Raw genomic sequence first — 16845 nt, forward strand, 5'->3', positions numbered from 1 at the left:
CAGTGGAATATTACTCAGCCACAAAGAGAATGAAATCTTGTCATTTGGAACAACATGGATAGAATTAGGGGGTATAATGCCAAGTGAAATAAGTCAATCAGAAAAGAACAAATACTATATGACTTCATTCATTTGTGGAATTTAAGAAACAAAACAAATGAACAAAGAAAAAATGAGACAAAAAACCAGACTCTTAAATTTTTAACTATTTATTATGAAAAATTCTAACATATCAAAATGGTGAAATAGTATTATATACACTCTAGCCCTTGTTATTATGTTTCAAATATCAACTTTTGTCTCAAGGAATGCAAGATTAGTTTAATATTCAAAAACCAATCAATGTAATTGTATACCATATTAATAGAATAAAGGAGATGCCCTCATAATTATTTCAAAAGACACTGAAAAATTATTTGACAAAACCCAACACTCTTTCATGATAAAAACATTCAACAAACTAGGAATAGAAATAAACTTTCTCAACCTGATAAAGAGCATCTATGAAAATCTCGCAGTTGACGTCCTACTTAATGGTGAAAGACTGGATACTTTTCCCCTAAGATCACATATAAGATATGAATGGCCTCTTTTGCCACTTCTCTTTGATATTATTGCTAGAGTTTCTAGCCAGGCTATTAGGCAGGAAAAATAATTAAAAAGTATGAATAAAAGGAAAGGAAGAGGCAAAATATCCTTATCTGTGTATGATATGACATCAACTATGGAATACAGTTGCATACATTCCTATGGAATCCACATACAAATAGCTACTGGAACTATAAAGCATTCAGTGTGGTTGCAGGATATATGATTAGCATACAAAAAAATCAATTATATTTCTATACATAAGCAATGAACAATCTAAAAATTAAATTGAGAAAACAATTCAATTTACAATAGTATCAAAACAAAATATTTAGGTAAAAATTTAACAAGTAATATAAAACTTGTGTACTGGGAACTACAAAATACAGTCAAAAGAAATTAAAGCAGACCCAAAGAAATTGAAAGACACCCTATGTTCATGGACATATTGTTAAGAAGACAATAATTTCCAAATTGATCTACAGGTTCAACATAAGCCCTATCAAAATTCCAACTTGTGTTTTTGCAGAACTGAGAAACTGATCCTAAAATTTATATGGAAATGCAAAGGAACCCAAAGAGTCAAAACGGTCTTGAAAAAGAAGAACAACGTTTGAGGAAACACACTTCCTCATTTCAAATCTCACTAAAGAGCTGCAGTAATCAAGACTGTGTGGGACTGGCATAGGGACGGACATATAGATTAAAGGACTAGAATTGAGATTCCAGATATAAACCTTACATTTATGGTCAAATGATTTCCAGTAAAGCCAAGACGATTCAATAGGGAAAGGACCGTATTTTTAATAAACAGTGAATGACAACATACAAAAGGATAAAGTTGGACTCCTATCACATTAAGAAGATTAGTTCAAAGCAAACCAGACACCTAAATGTAAGAGTTTAAACTAGAAAACTCTTTGAAGAAAACATAAGAATGAATCTTTGTAATTGTTGGATTAAGCAATGAAGCTTGGATCTGACGTCAAAAGCACAGATGACAAGAAGCCGGTAAATTGAGACTTCATCAAAATGAAAAGCTTGTGTGCTGTAAATGATATCATTGAGAAAGTTTATTTATTTTTAAAGGTTTTATTTATTTATTCATGAGAGACACAGAGAGAGAGGCAGAGACACAGGCAGAGGGAGAAGCAGGCTCCATGCAGGGAGCCTGATGTGGGACTCGATCCCAGGTCTCCAGGATCATGCCCTGGGCCAAAGGCAGGCGCTAAACCGCTGAGCCACCCAGGGATCCCTCATTGAGAAACTTTAAAAAGATAAACCACAGAATGGTAGGAAATATTTGCAAATCATATATCTGACAAGGGACTTGTATCTAAAATTGTATATTATGTAAAGTTGTATTTTAAAAACACAACTAAATAATAAAAAGACAAATATTCCAACTTTCTAAAAAAGATTTTTATTTATTTATTCATAGAGACACACACACACAGAGGGAGGCAGAGACACAGGCAGAGGGAGAAGCAGGCTCCATGCAGGGAGCCCGACGTGGGACTCGATCCCGGGCCTCCAGGATCACACCCCAGGCTGCAGGCAGCGCTAAACCACTGCGTCACAGGGGTTGCCCAATATTCCAACTTTTAAAATAGGCAAATAATTGAAACAGACATTTCTCTGAAGAAGATATGCAAAGCACATGAAATATAGTTTTAACATCATTAGTCACCAGAGAAGTACAAATCAAGCTCACAGTGAAATACCACTTCATATCCACTAGGATGACTAAAATCCAAAAGACAGATAAGTTGGTGAGGGGATGCCTGGGTGGCTCAATTGGTTAAGCATCTGCCTTCAGCTCAGGTTATGATCTCAGGGCACTCTCTCTGTTTCTCTCTCAAATAAACAGATAAAATCTAAAAATAAAAAAGTTTTGGTGAGGATGTGGGGCAAATGAACCTCACACTTTGTTGGTGAAATTATAAAGTGAAGCACTTACTTCAAAAAAGTTTGGCAGTTCCACAGATAGTTAAACATATGGTTATGATATGATGCTAAATTCCACTCCCAGGCAGATAGCCAGGAGAACTGAAAACATATATACACACAAAACCCTTTCATAGCAGCATTTTTTAAATTTTTTCTTGACTATTTTATTTACAAAGAGAGAAAAAGAGTTTGAAGGACAGAGGGAGAGGGAGAGAAAGAGAATCTCAAGCGGACTCTCGGCTGAGCACAGAGCCTGATGTGGGGCTCCACCTCACGACCTTGAGATCATGACCCAAGCCAAAATCAAGAGTCAGAGGCTTAACTCACTGAGCCACCCAGGCACCCTACAGCAATTTTCTTAATAGCTAAAAATTGGAAACCCCAAAAGGTCTACCAGCTGAAGTATGCATAAAATACAGCATTCAGGGCAGCCCGGGTGGCTCAGTGCTTTAGCACTGCCTTCAGCCCAGAGCATGATCCTGGGGACCAGGGATCAAGTGCCATGTCAGGCTCCCTGCATGGAGCCTGCTTCTCCCTCTGCCTGTGTCTCTGCCTCTCTCTCTCTCTGTGTCTTTCATGAATAAACAAATAAAATCTTAAAAAAACGCATTCATACAAGGGATTATTTAGCAGTAAGAGAATGAGCGCTGCTGCATGCTACTATGCAAACGACCTTGAAAACGTTATACCTGGGATGTCTGGGTGGCTCAGTGGTTGAGCATTTGCCTTTGGCTCAGGTTGTGATCCCGGGATCTGGGACGGAGTCCAGCATCGGGTTCCCTGCATGGAGCCTGCTTCTCCCTCTGCCTGTGTCTCTGCCTCTCTCTGTGTGTCTCTTGAATAAATAGGTAAAATCTTAAAACAAAACAAAACAAAACATAATGCCAGTGAAGAAGTCAGTCACAGAAGACCACTCCTATGATTCTATTTATATGAAAAGTGTACAACAGGCAGCTCGAGAGACAGAGGATTAGTGGTTGCCTAGGGTTGAGGAGGGCTAACGGGGGAGTGACTGCCAATGGGTAGGAGTTTCTTTTTTGGAGGCAATAAAAATTTCTAAACTCAGATTGTGGGGATTCTCTCACAACTCCGTGACTGTACTAAAACCATTGAATGGGGCAGCCCTGGTGGCTCAGCAGTTTAGTGCTGCCTTCAGCCCAGGGCCTGATCCTGGAGACCCAGGATCCAGTCCCACGTCAGGCTCCCTGCATGGAGCCTCTCCCTCTACCTCTGTCTCTCATGAATATATAAAATCTTTAAAAAAAAAAATTAAAAGGAATAAAAAAAGTTAAAAAAAAAAACCATTGAATGGTACATGTTCAACAAGGGAACTTTATGGTGTGTAAATTATATGTTGACACATATGTAAAAAACAAAATAATGTATCAATAATGTCTGAAGAAAAGATGTATGGTTATGGTGGGGATGGGAAGGAATGCATAGAATGAAGATGTTTGAGTAGATAAGAAAATAATCCTTAACTCCTTAATCCTCTTTCATTCCCACTCCCATCCCTTTACTCTTATTTAAAAATAATTCTTTTTAAACGGACACATTTTCAAAACTAAGCAAATTAAACATATTTCCTCAATATATTGTGTCAGTATTCATCTTCCCACTTCCAACATCTTTCAATAAGATTTTGCACATCAGCTACATTAAATAACCCACGAGTTCCATTTTCTTCCTTCTGAAGAATCCCTGTGGGAAGCCTCGGATCCTGGTCCTTCCTCTTCAAGCTCCAGGCACGCTGGGAGCACTCACTCCTCAGCGCTCCCCGCTCTCAATCTCCTTCTGGAGACTTCTCACTTCTGGAGCATATTCTCTCAACAGGAAAGGCTGCAGGGGAAGGCATTTTCCCCCTAATTTTTAAGGATCTGAAAAAAATGTATTTTCTCCCACTTACTTGAAAATTTGTTGCTTGCAGAATTTCAGGTTGCAAATCATTTTGCCTCAGAATTTTGAAGGAGTTTCTGCAAGGTCTTCTGGTGTGCCGTGTTGCTTTGTGAGATGTCTGATGCAATTTTCCTCCCCTTCCTGTGTATATGTGACTTTTTTCTCTTTAGCATTTTTTTTTCTTTTGTCAATTTTGTTTTAACATTTAGCAATTATTACATTAGAATTAAACAACAAATTTCTCTCCGTGCATGCCATTTAACTGCTTCCAAAGAAAGATCTATTATCTCCTTTCTAAATTTCTGGGTTTGAACTGCCTGAGTCCACTTACAAGTGGATTTTTTAAATGCAGTACAGAACTGGAAATTTTTTTTCTTATTTTTTTAAATTGTAGTTAACAGAGTGTTATGTTAGTTTCAGGTATACAACATAGTGATTCAACATTTCTATACATTATGTAAAACTGGTGTGTGTAGTCACCATCTGTCACTAGAAACTTTTTTGAGTTTTATTTGAGAAAGAGAGAGAGAGGTGAGGAGTGGCAGAGGGAGAGGGAGAGAGAAACTTTAGCAGTCTTCTGTCCAGAGTGCAGAGCTTGATGTGGGGCTCGATCCCATGACTCTGAGATCACAACCTGAACCAAAACCCAAGTTAGGACCTTCAACCAACTGTGCTATCCAGGCATCCCTGACACTAGAAACTTTTTAGGAGCACTCTTTGTTCTAAAAAGTTATCAATATGCCTTTATTATACTGGATCTCTGTTAAGCCTTTTCTTTTAGATTCCTTAGTTTTGTAAACTTTTTTTGGTAATGTTTCTTTGAAACTTTCTTCTTCTATTTTCATATTTTCAGGGGACAGAGACTCCCATTAAATTCTGAGCTTCTTAGATTAGAATCTTTTTCTTTTTAACAGTTGCCTTTTTTTGTTCAGTTCCTTGTAAAGTTCCTTTGTAAAGTTTTTTTTGTTGTTCAGTTCCTTGTAAAATTCCTTTGTAAAGTTCCTTGAATTTTAGTTTCAAGAGTTCGTTCTAGATTTTTATTTTTTAAAGATTTTATTTATTTATTTATTTATTTATTTATTTATTTATTTATTTAATTTATTTATGAGGGACACAAAGAAAGGGAGGCAGACACAAAGGCAGAGGGAGAAGCAGGCTCTGTGCAGGGAGCCCGATGCGGGACTCGATCCCAGAACCCCGGGACCATGCCCTGAATGGAAGGCAGATGCTCAACAACTGGGCCACCCAGGTTCCCCACACTACATTTTTAATTGTTCATTTTCATTAACTAGCTGATCATATTCCATGATATCTGGATTCTAGTTCTAGCTTGGGGCAGATTAGATTATAAAGTTTTAAAAACAAGAGGTGATTATAGGTACATGTGCAGGTAAATGTTACATTCACTTGCTGATTACTAAAATCACTTATTGGGTTATCTGGATGGCTCAGCAGTTGAGTGCCTGCCTTTGGCCCAGGGCGTGATCCAGGGTCCCAGGATTGAATTCCACATGGGGCTCCCTATGGGGAGCCTGCTTCTCCCTCTGCCTGTATCTCTGCCTCTCTCTCTGTGTCTCTCATGAATAAATAAAATCTTTAAAAAATAAAATAAAATCGCTTATTCATTAAGCATATTTACTTAGCACTATGCCATGCACTGAAGGACAAAAGGGGGACAAAAAGAAAAGTGAACTGGTAAACCTCGTTGCAGGTTAAAGAAAGAAGATAGCATTAGAAAGGGGGAACTGATATTGGAGTGCACCTCTGTGCTGTGGTGGTGACGTCCACCTCTCGCAGATAGAGATAGGGGCTCAAATAGTCAAAAGCACAGCCTGAGTCAGTCAGTAGTGAAGTAGACATTCTGTCCAGGTCTGAGTGGAGTTTCTCCTCTCACCACTGCACTGTGTTCCAGACACTTTAAAGTCACTCTCAAAGCACAGAAGTTTACTGAGGATGCAGGGACATAGTCTAGAACCCACTGAACCTGTCTTGGGCATTAGAAGAATTAAAGCCCCCCCCCCCCCCGCCCCCACTTGTTACCTCTGCATGTCTGCTTAGCCTCCTGTGCTTTCTAGGTGGGCCTTCCCTGCTCCTTCTGGGCATTCCAGAGCTCCTGTCTTTACATATCACAATCCCAATTACACAGAGACTACAATTCAATCTACTTGGCTTGGGTTAGGGCTCTGTGTCTGGTTCAGTTGATTGCTTGCTCCTTGGTATGGTGGTGAGGCAAAAGTTCCCAGGATGAGGCAGGGACAGAGAGGATTGCTGTCATCTTCGATTCTAGAGAGGTACCACTATGTGGGTTCTGAGTGAGCCCACCCTGAAGGGAAGCCAGGGTGGTCACCTACATTATTGAAACTGAAATTGTATTTCTTCACCATATTCGATGTTCTATTCACATGCAGCTTTCTATTTTGTCCTTTAAAGTAACCATTTGAAGGCCACAACTTGATTCCATCTCCCTCCCCCATGTAATCACATTTTGAATGCAGGGGGAAAAGTCTTCTTCTGTGTCTGACCTATATGTAGATAACCAAATACTTTTTAACACTCATGGGTAAAACTTAGCTCAAAGTCACTCGCAAAGTTGTATCAGGTTGTTTTCCTTAGTGTGCATTTATTTTGAAATAATAGCTGATTTTCAGATACTAAGTCAATATAGGATAGTCTTAGACTAAGCTGTGGCCACTACATTCCAACTTAATCATACAGTAGGAGTTACTTTTTTGAGTGTGTCCTGCTATTCATTAAATACCAAACTGTATCTTTATTGGAAATTACACACTCCTCAATACTATATATTCCAGTGACATCACCAGCTAACAATACAGGGTTTAAAAAGAACACAAAATACCGCATGCCTTTAGTAAGGCTTTGCTTTTCCAGTAAGCAGTTCAGTTACACATCTGCCGAAGTTTGTTTAAAGGAATATAATTCTTAAAGTTTGCTGAAAGTAAATATAATTCTTGATCATACACTGTTTGGAGCATAAGCACAGTTCACTGTATACAAGAGATGCTTTACATCACAAAGGAGGCTGAACTTACGAGGTGCCCAAAGAGAGGCTGCCAGTGGCTCCCAGCTCCGGCTGGAAGGCAGAGGTCAGACATGGAAGCATTATGATCTACACATCACATACCAAGAGGTCCATCTATGTTCTCTCAAGCACCTGATACCCTGGGTCCCAAGAGTCTAAAGACAGTAGTAAGGAAATGTACAATGGCAATTCACAGACTTTAACTCAAAAACTCCAAAGAGAAAATGCCTAATGGAAAAAAGAGTAGGCATAAAAATATGATATGCAGTTAAACATATTTAATAGAAATATTAAAATAATCATTACATTTCCTCGTGCTGAAACCATGAAAGAATATTCACTTTGTAACCAAAGTAATAATTTTTATCATGCAAAAAGGTATTTTTATTATTAACATTCATAAGTAGAGACGGTACTTCAAAACAAGTTTATACAGACTTCAAAAAGGTCTATCTAGACTTACAGTGAAATTTATTTAGATACTATTACAGTTATACTGTATGCTGCTGGCATATGCATATTCACAGTTTATAAAGTAAAAAAACTAAACTTTTAAAGTCAGCTCTGAAATGGATGCATTTTCATTAATACATTCACTAGTTAGGTCTGTTCTAAAACAGGAGGAAAGACAGATATAGGAGATATTTTTTTAAAGAACAAACTCAACAATATCAGCAGCAAATTTCAGTTAAACTAAATTGGAAACGAAAGGAATGTTCTGAATAACTAAAGTACAAAGTTGGTTTACCAGCTGAGATTGAAAATCAGAGTATAAATTGGAAGGCTCAAGGAAACTTTACAGAATATACTGTGTGGTGATTTTTTAATAAATAAATATTAAAAATAGAATTCTCAGATTTATGATTTAAGAACACAATTTTGATCTTGTCCATAAAATATATTCAGAGGCATCGAAGGCAGGTAACACCTTAAGACCTGTGAAAATGTGACACTGACCTCTAAGGTGTCTTCCTGAAGTTCCTCGTGATGGAGAGTGTATGGAGCTGCTTGTCTGCTGAATCATGGGAAGCACCACTCTCATGTTAGATACAATGCTGAATGACACAGTCAATGTTCTGATAAGTTTTTATTGTAGGAGATGGGAAAGAATTCTCAAAACAGATTCATGGCTTAAAAGTAGATGAACCCTCTCAAGAGCCTGGAGAGATACCATGAAATCACCCCAAGGTAATGAGCTGGTCCCCTATGTTCATGTTCCATGTCACACCAGCCAACACTAGGGCTTCTGATAACATAGTGAGTTTTGAGTTATATATATTTTAGAGAAGAAAAAAATAGTTCATTTTACTAAATAAAATGTTAGTTTCATAATTAACTGCACATATATGCTTTATAATCCCTTAATAAACATGTCAATTTTATGAATAAAGCATTTTCCTTCATATTCTAATTAACAAATTTTCTTTAACAATTTATAATAATAATCTATCTGCACGTTTGCTCTTGCAATAAATAGTCCTGTAACATTATTTTCAAAACCTAAATTCCAGTTGGTACTGTACCAAAATTTACTTCAAAATTCACAGTACTGCCTAGATACAGGCGGGTCCTGAGGCTCCACAGAGGGAAAGAGTGACTTTGTTCTTGGTGTTTTCATTTGGCAGCACGCTTGGGAGGTCACAGAGTTAAAGCGCTGTGGACTGGTATCAACACTTCAGGCTGCTGAAAAAGTACTTCATACTTTTACTTCAAGTGGAGACTTTTTAAATACATCTGACTTACATATGTACAAATACACGTAGATGTGAATACATACACACACACTTTTGGACAAAAGAATGACAGCAATATACATGAAACTTTTTTGCCAAATGGATTCTATTTGGTTAATAAATAATGTTTTCCCATCAGTCTTATCGAAGTCCTGACCAACTATGCAGATAGGATGCCCATCCGGAGGAACGAGAAGCATTTTCTTCCTCACCTTTGAGGAGTTAAAAAAAAAAAAAAAAAAAAGTATTAATCTTCTCATACCATACTTTGACATTACAAATCTGTTCTTGAACTTTCTGTATTTGTCTTTCTACATTAGATATCCAAAATAAAGTCCCCAGCACAGCTAAGTATTACTGACAATAAGGGGAATTTGTACATTCTTTTAAAACAGAAGCTTTTACATAACTTAGAATCTAAACTCCATAGATGTGTGGTAAACCGCAAAACTAAACCAAGCCAAAAAACCCCGTTTTTAGTCATTTTGCTATGAGGTATATTGAGGTATAATTTACTTATAGTGCAATTCATCCTCTTTAGGTATAGCATCACCATCCTCAATTTTGCCTTTTCTAGAAAGCCATATAAATTGGATCACATCATATATCTTTTGAGCGTGCTTTCTTTCACTTTGCAGGATGCATCTGAGACTTTTCCGTGTTCCTGTGGGTATCAGTAGTTCATTCCTTCTTACTGCTGAGTATGATTCCACTGTGTGGCTTTACCAGTTTGTTTTATTCATTTACCAGTGAAGGATATCTGCATTGTTTCTAGTTTTTCTAATTTAAAAGAAAGCTGCTATAAACTGTTGGACACTACATCTGAGACTAATGACCTGAGCTGAAGGCAAATACTTCATTGTCTGAGCCACCCAGGTGCCCCAAGATTCACCCTTTTAAATGTATAATTCAGTGGTTAGGTTTATGCAGTTTTTATTTTGTGTGTGAACACAGGCTTTCATTTCTCTTGGATAAATATCTCAGAGTGGGACAGTTGTTGTACAGTGAATATGTTTAACTTTATAAAAAATGCCAAACTTTTCTAAGTTGTACCACTTCGTTTTGAGTGTTCCAGTTTCTATCTTTTTTATGATCAACACAAACAAATCCTATCATAAAATTCAGAAAAATTCTGGGCTTCCAAGAAAATTTTAGACAAGGCCTCCTTTACTCTTTTCTTCTATTTGTATATAATATATATAATTTGAAAGTTTTACAACCCTAAAAAAAAGTAAAAATCTCATTACATGTCCTCTCCCTCCTCCTTTCCCTTCCTCAGATATGACCATTAAATTCAATATGCTCCTTTCCAGACGCCCTTCTGCGTTGTCAAGCATACATACGAATCACAAATGATCTCATGCAGAGAAGCACTTCCAAAATTTTAAACAGAGAACTTCCTATAGTTTACAAACCATTTTCATTTCTTTTTCTGTTCACTGGTTTTATCCACGTATTAGTTATGAACTGCTGTGTAACAAACTACTGCAAGCTTATCAGCTTAAACAGCATACATCATCTCAGTTTCTGTGGGCCAGGAGACCAGGCCAGGAGGGCTTAGCCAGATCCTCAGGCCACCTGCAGGCTGCATCCAAGGTGTTGGCCCACAATGGGTCTCATCCGAAGAACTGTGGTATGTGGCAGAATTCAGTGCCTCAAGGGCTCGTGGACCCACAGGGTCAGTTCCTTGCCATGTGGCCTTTTTTTCCCCTAAGATTTTACTTATTTATTTGAGAGAGAGAGAGCGTGAGCCCCAGAGAGGGAGGGGGGCTGGAGGGAGAGAGCGAAGCAGGTTCTCCACAGAGCAGGGAGCATGACGCAGGGCTGGATCCCAGGGGTCCTGGGATGCTTAATTGACTGACCCACCCAGGCGGCCCCACATTGGCCTCTTTAATAATGTCAGCCTGTGAGTGAGTGGAGAAGGCAGAGTTTGCTGATGAGACAGAAGTCACAATCTAACCTAATCGTGGAGTGACACCCTGTCACCTGTGCTGTATTCTACTGGTTAGAAACAAGTCACTAGGCCAGCCTAATGGCCACTTAAGGCAAGAGGGTTACATAAAAGTGTGAATGCCTGGAAGGCACTGTTGTGGCAAAAGACTTTTTAGAAGTTAGTCTTCCCACAGTCTGCATGGTGAAGAGCTTCTAGAAAGCCAGGGGAAATGATATTGTTAAGCGATGGAAAACTGGGCACTGACTTTGTGTTCTCCCATCAGTGGCCTTGCTCCCCAGAATGATGAGAGCCAGGTACCTGCATTTCCTGAACAAAATGCACAGATCGCTGTGTGTTCATCTGGAAGGAATGGTGCACTTAGAGAAGTCTTGTGACACAACAAAAATTCAGCCGTATCTCAGATCTGGCAGGACTCGGCCCTGTGCAATGTCCTGGCAGTTGTTCATGTCCTCAGGTAAATAGGGACCAGACAGGCTGAGACAGTGTGCATTTGTGCTCCTTCCCTGAGTAATTGCTCTTTTCCGATAAGATTCTAAGTTCTTTGCAAACCAAATCAGACACTTAGAGTGAGTATGAGTGTGTTCTCTTCCTGTCAGTCTGGAGATGATCAAAAAGCTTGATAGTCTTTGCCTTTGTCCCACTGAAATTGTTGGGCCTTTTTCCCCCCTTAATTGAGGTAAAATTGGTATATAACCTTCTATTAGGCTTCAGGTCTTTTTCCTCTTTATTTACTTCTACAGAGTATGAGACTCTGGTAATACTGTATAGTAAGTAACAATACACAGCTCTGTAAATTATAACCTTGTTGGGGAGCAAAGAAAGATGGAGAGAACCAACTTTCAGTTCTTACTTGAGCAGCAGAGTTGAGATTCCAATCTTGCAAAGAGAAGCACCACATGCCTGCATTATTTAGGGCGTGAACCCTGCTCACCTCAAATTGTGTCTGAAGAAGACAACATCAGAGACTGTAAACGGTCTTTTGTCTTTAAGGCCTTGGTAGAGAAATGTCCTTTGGTCTGGCTGGTGAGGCCCAGGACCCTTCCCTTATCCATAGCATGGTGACAAGTTTCCTGTTCATGACATTCCTTCCTGCATCTCAGACCTTTCACTTAAGGTTTTCCTTATACATGAAGTACATTACATTGCTGAACATTTCCAAAGGAGGCAAATTCTTAAAGATTACATTGGAAAAGATCTTGAAAAATACTTAAGGTTGAGTTATTCCTTACAGCACGCTAAAGACAGAACTTCACCAATGCTGCTGAGAAGTTCACTGTGAGCCAATCACTCCTTTAAAGGTGATGAGGCAATGGGTCTTCCTTTATGATTTTTCTCTGGCCTTTTTTGGCAGAAGTTTCACTTTTATGTGAAGAGGCAGACTTCCTTTTATTTATCCTACTTGAAATTGTATGGAGATTTTTTTCAAATGCATGGATGGATGTCCTTCAACTCTGAAAAATTTTCATTCTTTTCAAATACTGTCTCTACCTCATTCTTTCCTCTCCTCTCCTTCTAGAACTTTATTAAATATATGTTAGTTGTCATCATTTTATCCTTTATTACCCACTCTCTGGGTAGAGTTTTCTTCCATCAATTCCTTTGTTTCTCTATGCTGAATTCTTTTTTTTTTTTTTAATTTTATTTATTTATTCATGAGAGACACAGAGAGAGAGAGAGGCAGAGACACAGAAGCAAGCTCCCTGTGGGGAGCTTAATGCAGGACTCGATTCCAGGACCCCAGGATTATGACCTTTGGCTCAGACACAAAACCACTGAGCCACCCAGGTGCCCCTCTCCATGCTGAATTCTAAGTAATTTCTTCTGACCTATCTTTCAGTTCAGTAATTCTCACTTAAGCCATATCTCTGCTACAAGACCATAACCCTTTTAATTCAACTTTTTTATAAGTCTTCTTTTGTTTGCTCACATAGATAAAAGAAGTGAGTAACTTTTCAAAGGTACATTAGTTTACGTTTAATAAGGGTGGCGGGGGGGGGGGCGGGTGTCCTTCCTATACACTTAAAGGACTTAGCAAAAAACCTATCTTAGAGTTCTGGGTTTCTAATGAACTTCTTATATGGCCCCTATGGGATGATCAATAATATCTGTGTTACTAGGACTCTTAGGTTAGTCTCTTTGAGATCTTTTAATTAACATATCCTCAACTTACACAAGCTACTTCAGTGTTAGTAACATCTATATTACATTAAACATGCTGGGTTTTTAGAAAGACTATTAGGTATGCTAAATATTTTGAGATCATATCATTTAAGTATGTTTTAATTAAAAATGCACATATCCAGGGATGCCTGGGTGGCTCAGTGGTTAAGAGTCTGCCTTCAGCTCAGGGCGTGATCCTGTGGTCCCAGATCGAGTCCCACATTGGGGCTCCCTGCAGGGAGCGTGTTTCTCCCTCTGCCTGTGTCTCTGCCTCTGTCTGTATCTCTCATGAATAAATAAATAAGTTCTTTAAAAAAAAATACACATATTCCTTCCTAAAATCCTGGTTAATTTTACAATGAAAAAAATAGTTTTAGCTTTGGCAGAATAAACAAAAAATTAATATATAAAATCAAATATGTAGGGTGCCTGGGTAGTTAAGCATCTACCTTCTGCTCAGGTCATATCTCAGGGTCCTGGGATAGAGCCCTGAGTCAGGTTCTGCATTCAGCAAGGAGTCTGCTTGTCTCTTTCCTCCTGCTCCTCCCCCTGCCAGTGCTCTCTCCTTCTCCCTCTCCCCACCTTCTCTCTCAAATAAACAAAATCTTAAAAAAAAAAAAAAAAAAAAAAGGCAACACGACGTTAACCAGTCAAAAGTGGAACAACTAAACATTTTGGGCTTACTGATGTGATGTCTCAGAAAGCATAAAACACTACCTATGAGGGATTTTTGTTTCCCATTCTGTCCAACTGCACCTGGATCTAAAAAGACTTCTGATTTCCTATTTATAGGAAACAATGGAACAACTTAAATGCTATCTCTCAAAGGGCCAAATCCAGAACTGTGTTTCTGTGGGACAAATGACCAGTTCCTTCAACTACTGATTGACATATTACAAAAATGAGCATGGAAATTGAAATGCTATAGCTAACAAAACAAAACAGAGCTTAAGGGACATGAGCCAAATGCAGTGTGTGAGCCCTATTAGGGTGCTGTACAAAGACATCTGCGATAATGGGACACTGAGTGTGAACTGGTGCAGATGGCAGAGGAGTCTAATATACAGTGACGCATTTGCTGGGGAAATCATATGATGTGTGGGATTGACTTTAGAATCTCTAGCTCTGCTCTTCCCCTGTCAAAAGAAGTCTGAGACCATGAAGACTGTTAAAGATGAGTGAGAACTACAAGGGAGGAGACCGCATTCTGCCTGTATGCTTGAAAAGGTCACTCATAACATTTTAAACTAACAAAAATGAAACCATGATCCTTAAGATGTAGTCTGAAATCAGGGAACAACCACAGTTGTATGTGAATCATTTTAAAGGAGTTTATGGGGCAGCTCTGGTGGCTCAGCGGTTTAGCACCTCCTTTGGCCCAGGGCATGATCCTGGAGACCCGGGATCGAGTCCCACATCGGGCTCCCTGCATGGAGCCTGCTTCTTCCTCTGCCTGTGTCTCTGCCTCTCTCTCTGTGTCTCTCATAAATAAATAAATAAAATATTTTTAAAAAAAAAGGAGTTTATGAAATCACAGTATTAAATCTATTTGCCACAAAAATCTAAGCTCCAAACAGGAGAGTTTTAAAGCTGTGTCTGCCTTGTGAAATGGGATTGTTGGGTATGATATAGACCAACGGTTGGGCAGAAGGGGTGAAGGCGAAGGTAGGGAAGGAGGAGAGCAAGCCAATACACCTTAAACAATTATGATATAAAATAAAAACCACATTCTTTGATACAATTCAATGCTAGAATTAAAAGCCTAATTTTCAAAGATCTAACTACAGTATTGTATTTTGATGCATCTTAAAATTTATTATGTACTATAATTGTCCTAAAGTGTTAAAATGTTAGCTTTTCTTTTTTTTTTTTAATTTTTTATTTATTTATGATAGTCACAGAGAGAGAGAGAGAGGCAGAGACACAGGCGGAGGGAGAAGCAAGCTCCATGCACCGGGAGCCTGATGTGGGATTTGATCCCGGGTCTCCAGGATCGCGCCCTGGGCCAAAGGCAGGCGCCAAACCGCTGCGCCACCCAGGGATCCCAAAATGTTAGCTTTTCAAATCTAGTTTCAGGTTACATGTATGACAGAACTCACCCAAATAAACAAAATTTAAATGTTTTAAGTCACAATGTCACGCAAAAGAATGTAAGCACACAAAGTCTCAACCACAAGGCCAACAATTAATGTAAGCTATGAAACAGGAGTTCCAATAATTTCCTTTCACCTACCTTGAGCAATTGCAGCCAGTTTTCCCTTTTCCTCAGGACTGAGCTGCAACATTGTATCTATAACAGGAAGGAGTCTCTCTTTCTCACTACCTGGCTTCAAGAAAATGAACTGTAGCAAGACATTCTTCAAGTATTCCAGGTTAGCTACAGACTTTTCTCGTTCCTGATTTCTTTCCAGTCTCCTTATTTCATTTTTGAGGAGCTAATGTTGGAGAAATGAGTTAAAAATGAGTTTTAGGACCTTCAGGTTAATCATGGCAGACTGAACACATGTACTCTTCTTCTCTTCCCCTTGAAAAGGTGACTAGAAAGTCCCCATTGACTAGACTTGGACAGTCACTGATTAGACTCTAGTCAATGACTAGAAAGGAGAGATTAGGAGAGAAGAAAAAAATAGATGAGAAATATCAAGAAATTCCTACAAGATGGGAAGCAGATAAAGTGGAAGAGACTCAGCCCAGTGGCTCACAAGTACTACTGACAAGATGACAGAACAGGTCCCGCAGAAACACCAATAAGCTCCTGCCTCAAAGTACAGAGAAGCACGGGAACTAGGATTGAAAACAGGACTGGCGTCAAGTCTACAGAGGTTGGTACCATGATGCTCCCTTCACCTCCTGTTCTCTACAGAAAGTAAACCAGTGAGCTCAGGGCTGTGGGCTAAGTAACACAGTGTAAAAGGGGGCAAGCACAGCTTGAAATCAGGACCAACGTAAACACCTACATCCACCACAAACCCCTTCCCTGCTGCCCTGCTTATAGGCGGCAAGTAGTTATGGCATCCACTGGGAAGTCATGTTTACAGGATGAACAGTATTTCACCAAAACAAAAGCCATGACAGAGTGAAAGTTCAGGAATGTAAGAAACTCTAATATTACCAGAGAAATGGGGCAACATCTGATATGCAAAAGATGGTAGAATGCTAAAGTGTTTGAGGAAGATTTCTGGGTTGAAACAAACAAAAATAGTTGTATTTCATCATTTTAGGTTAGTTCAGAAAAGTTAACCAACTCTGTCCTAAAACCTATAGTCATTTTAAAAAGTGACAACCAGGTCTAAGAAACCATTCAAGAATGTAATTTTGTGGAAATATAACATTTGAATAGTCACTTAATTCACTGGGCTAGTTAACAGCTTGTTAGATGGGACAATGTTAGGAAAATGTTATTTTATACACATGCATACTAAAATATTTAGAGGGGAATGTCATAATATATACAATTTACTATGAATAACTGAGTAACTCAGCATTAAAATAATTTATTAACAAGGAGAACTGAGGCCCTGCAC

General features: G+C 38.8%; 1 protein-coding gene across 2 annotated transcripts in view; it reads right to left on the reverse strand.

The window, feature by feature from the left end:
* Nucleotides 1-7034: 7034 nt before the first annotated feature.
* GCC2 (GRIP and coiled-coil domain containing 2) overlaps nt 7035-16845 on the reverse strand; it is a 54147-nt gene continuing 44336 nt past the window's right edge. For both annotated transcript variants that reach the window (XM_041755688.1, XM_041755687.1), the window contains 2 exons: nt 15555-15756; nt 7035-9419 (listed from right to left, as the gene is read on the reverse strand). In XM_041755688.1, coding sequence (XP_041611622.1) covers nt 9349-9419; nt 15555-15756 — 273 coding nt within the window. In that variant the 3' untranslated portion in view covers nt 7035-9348. The remainder of the gene's footprint in view (nt 9420-15554; nt 15757-16845) is intronic.

The sequence above is a fragment of the Vulpes lagopus genome, chromosome 5, assembly GCF_018345385.1.
Source record: "Vulpes lagopus strain Blue_001 chromosome 5, ASM1834538v1, whole genome shotgun sequence".
Lineage (NCBI taxonomy): Eukaryota > Metazoa > Chordata > Mammalia > Carnivora > Canidae > Vulpes > Vulpes lagopus.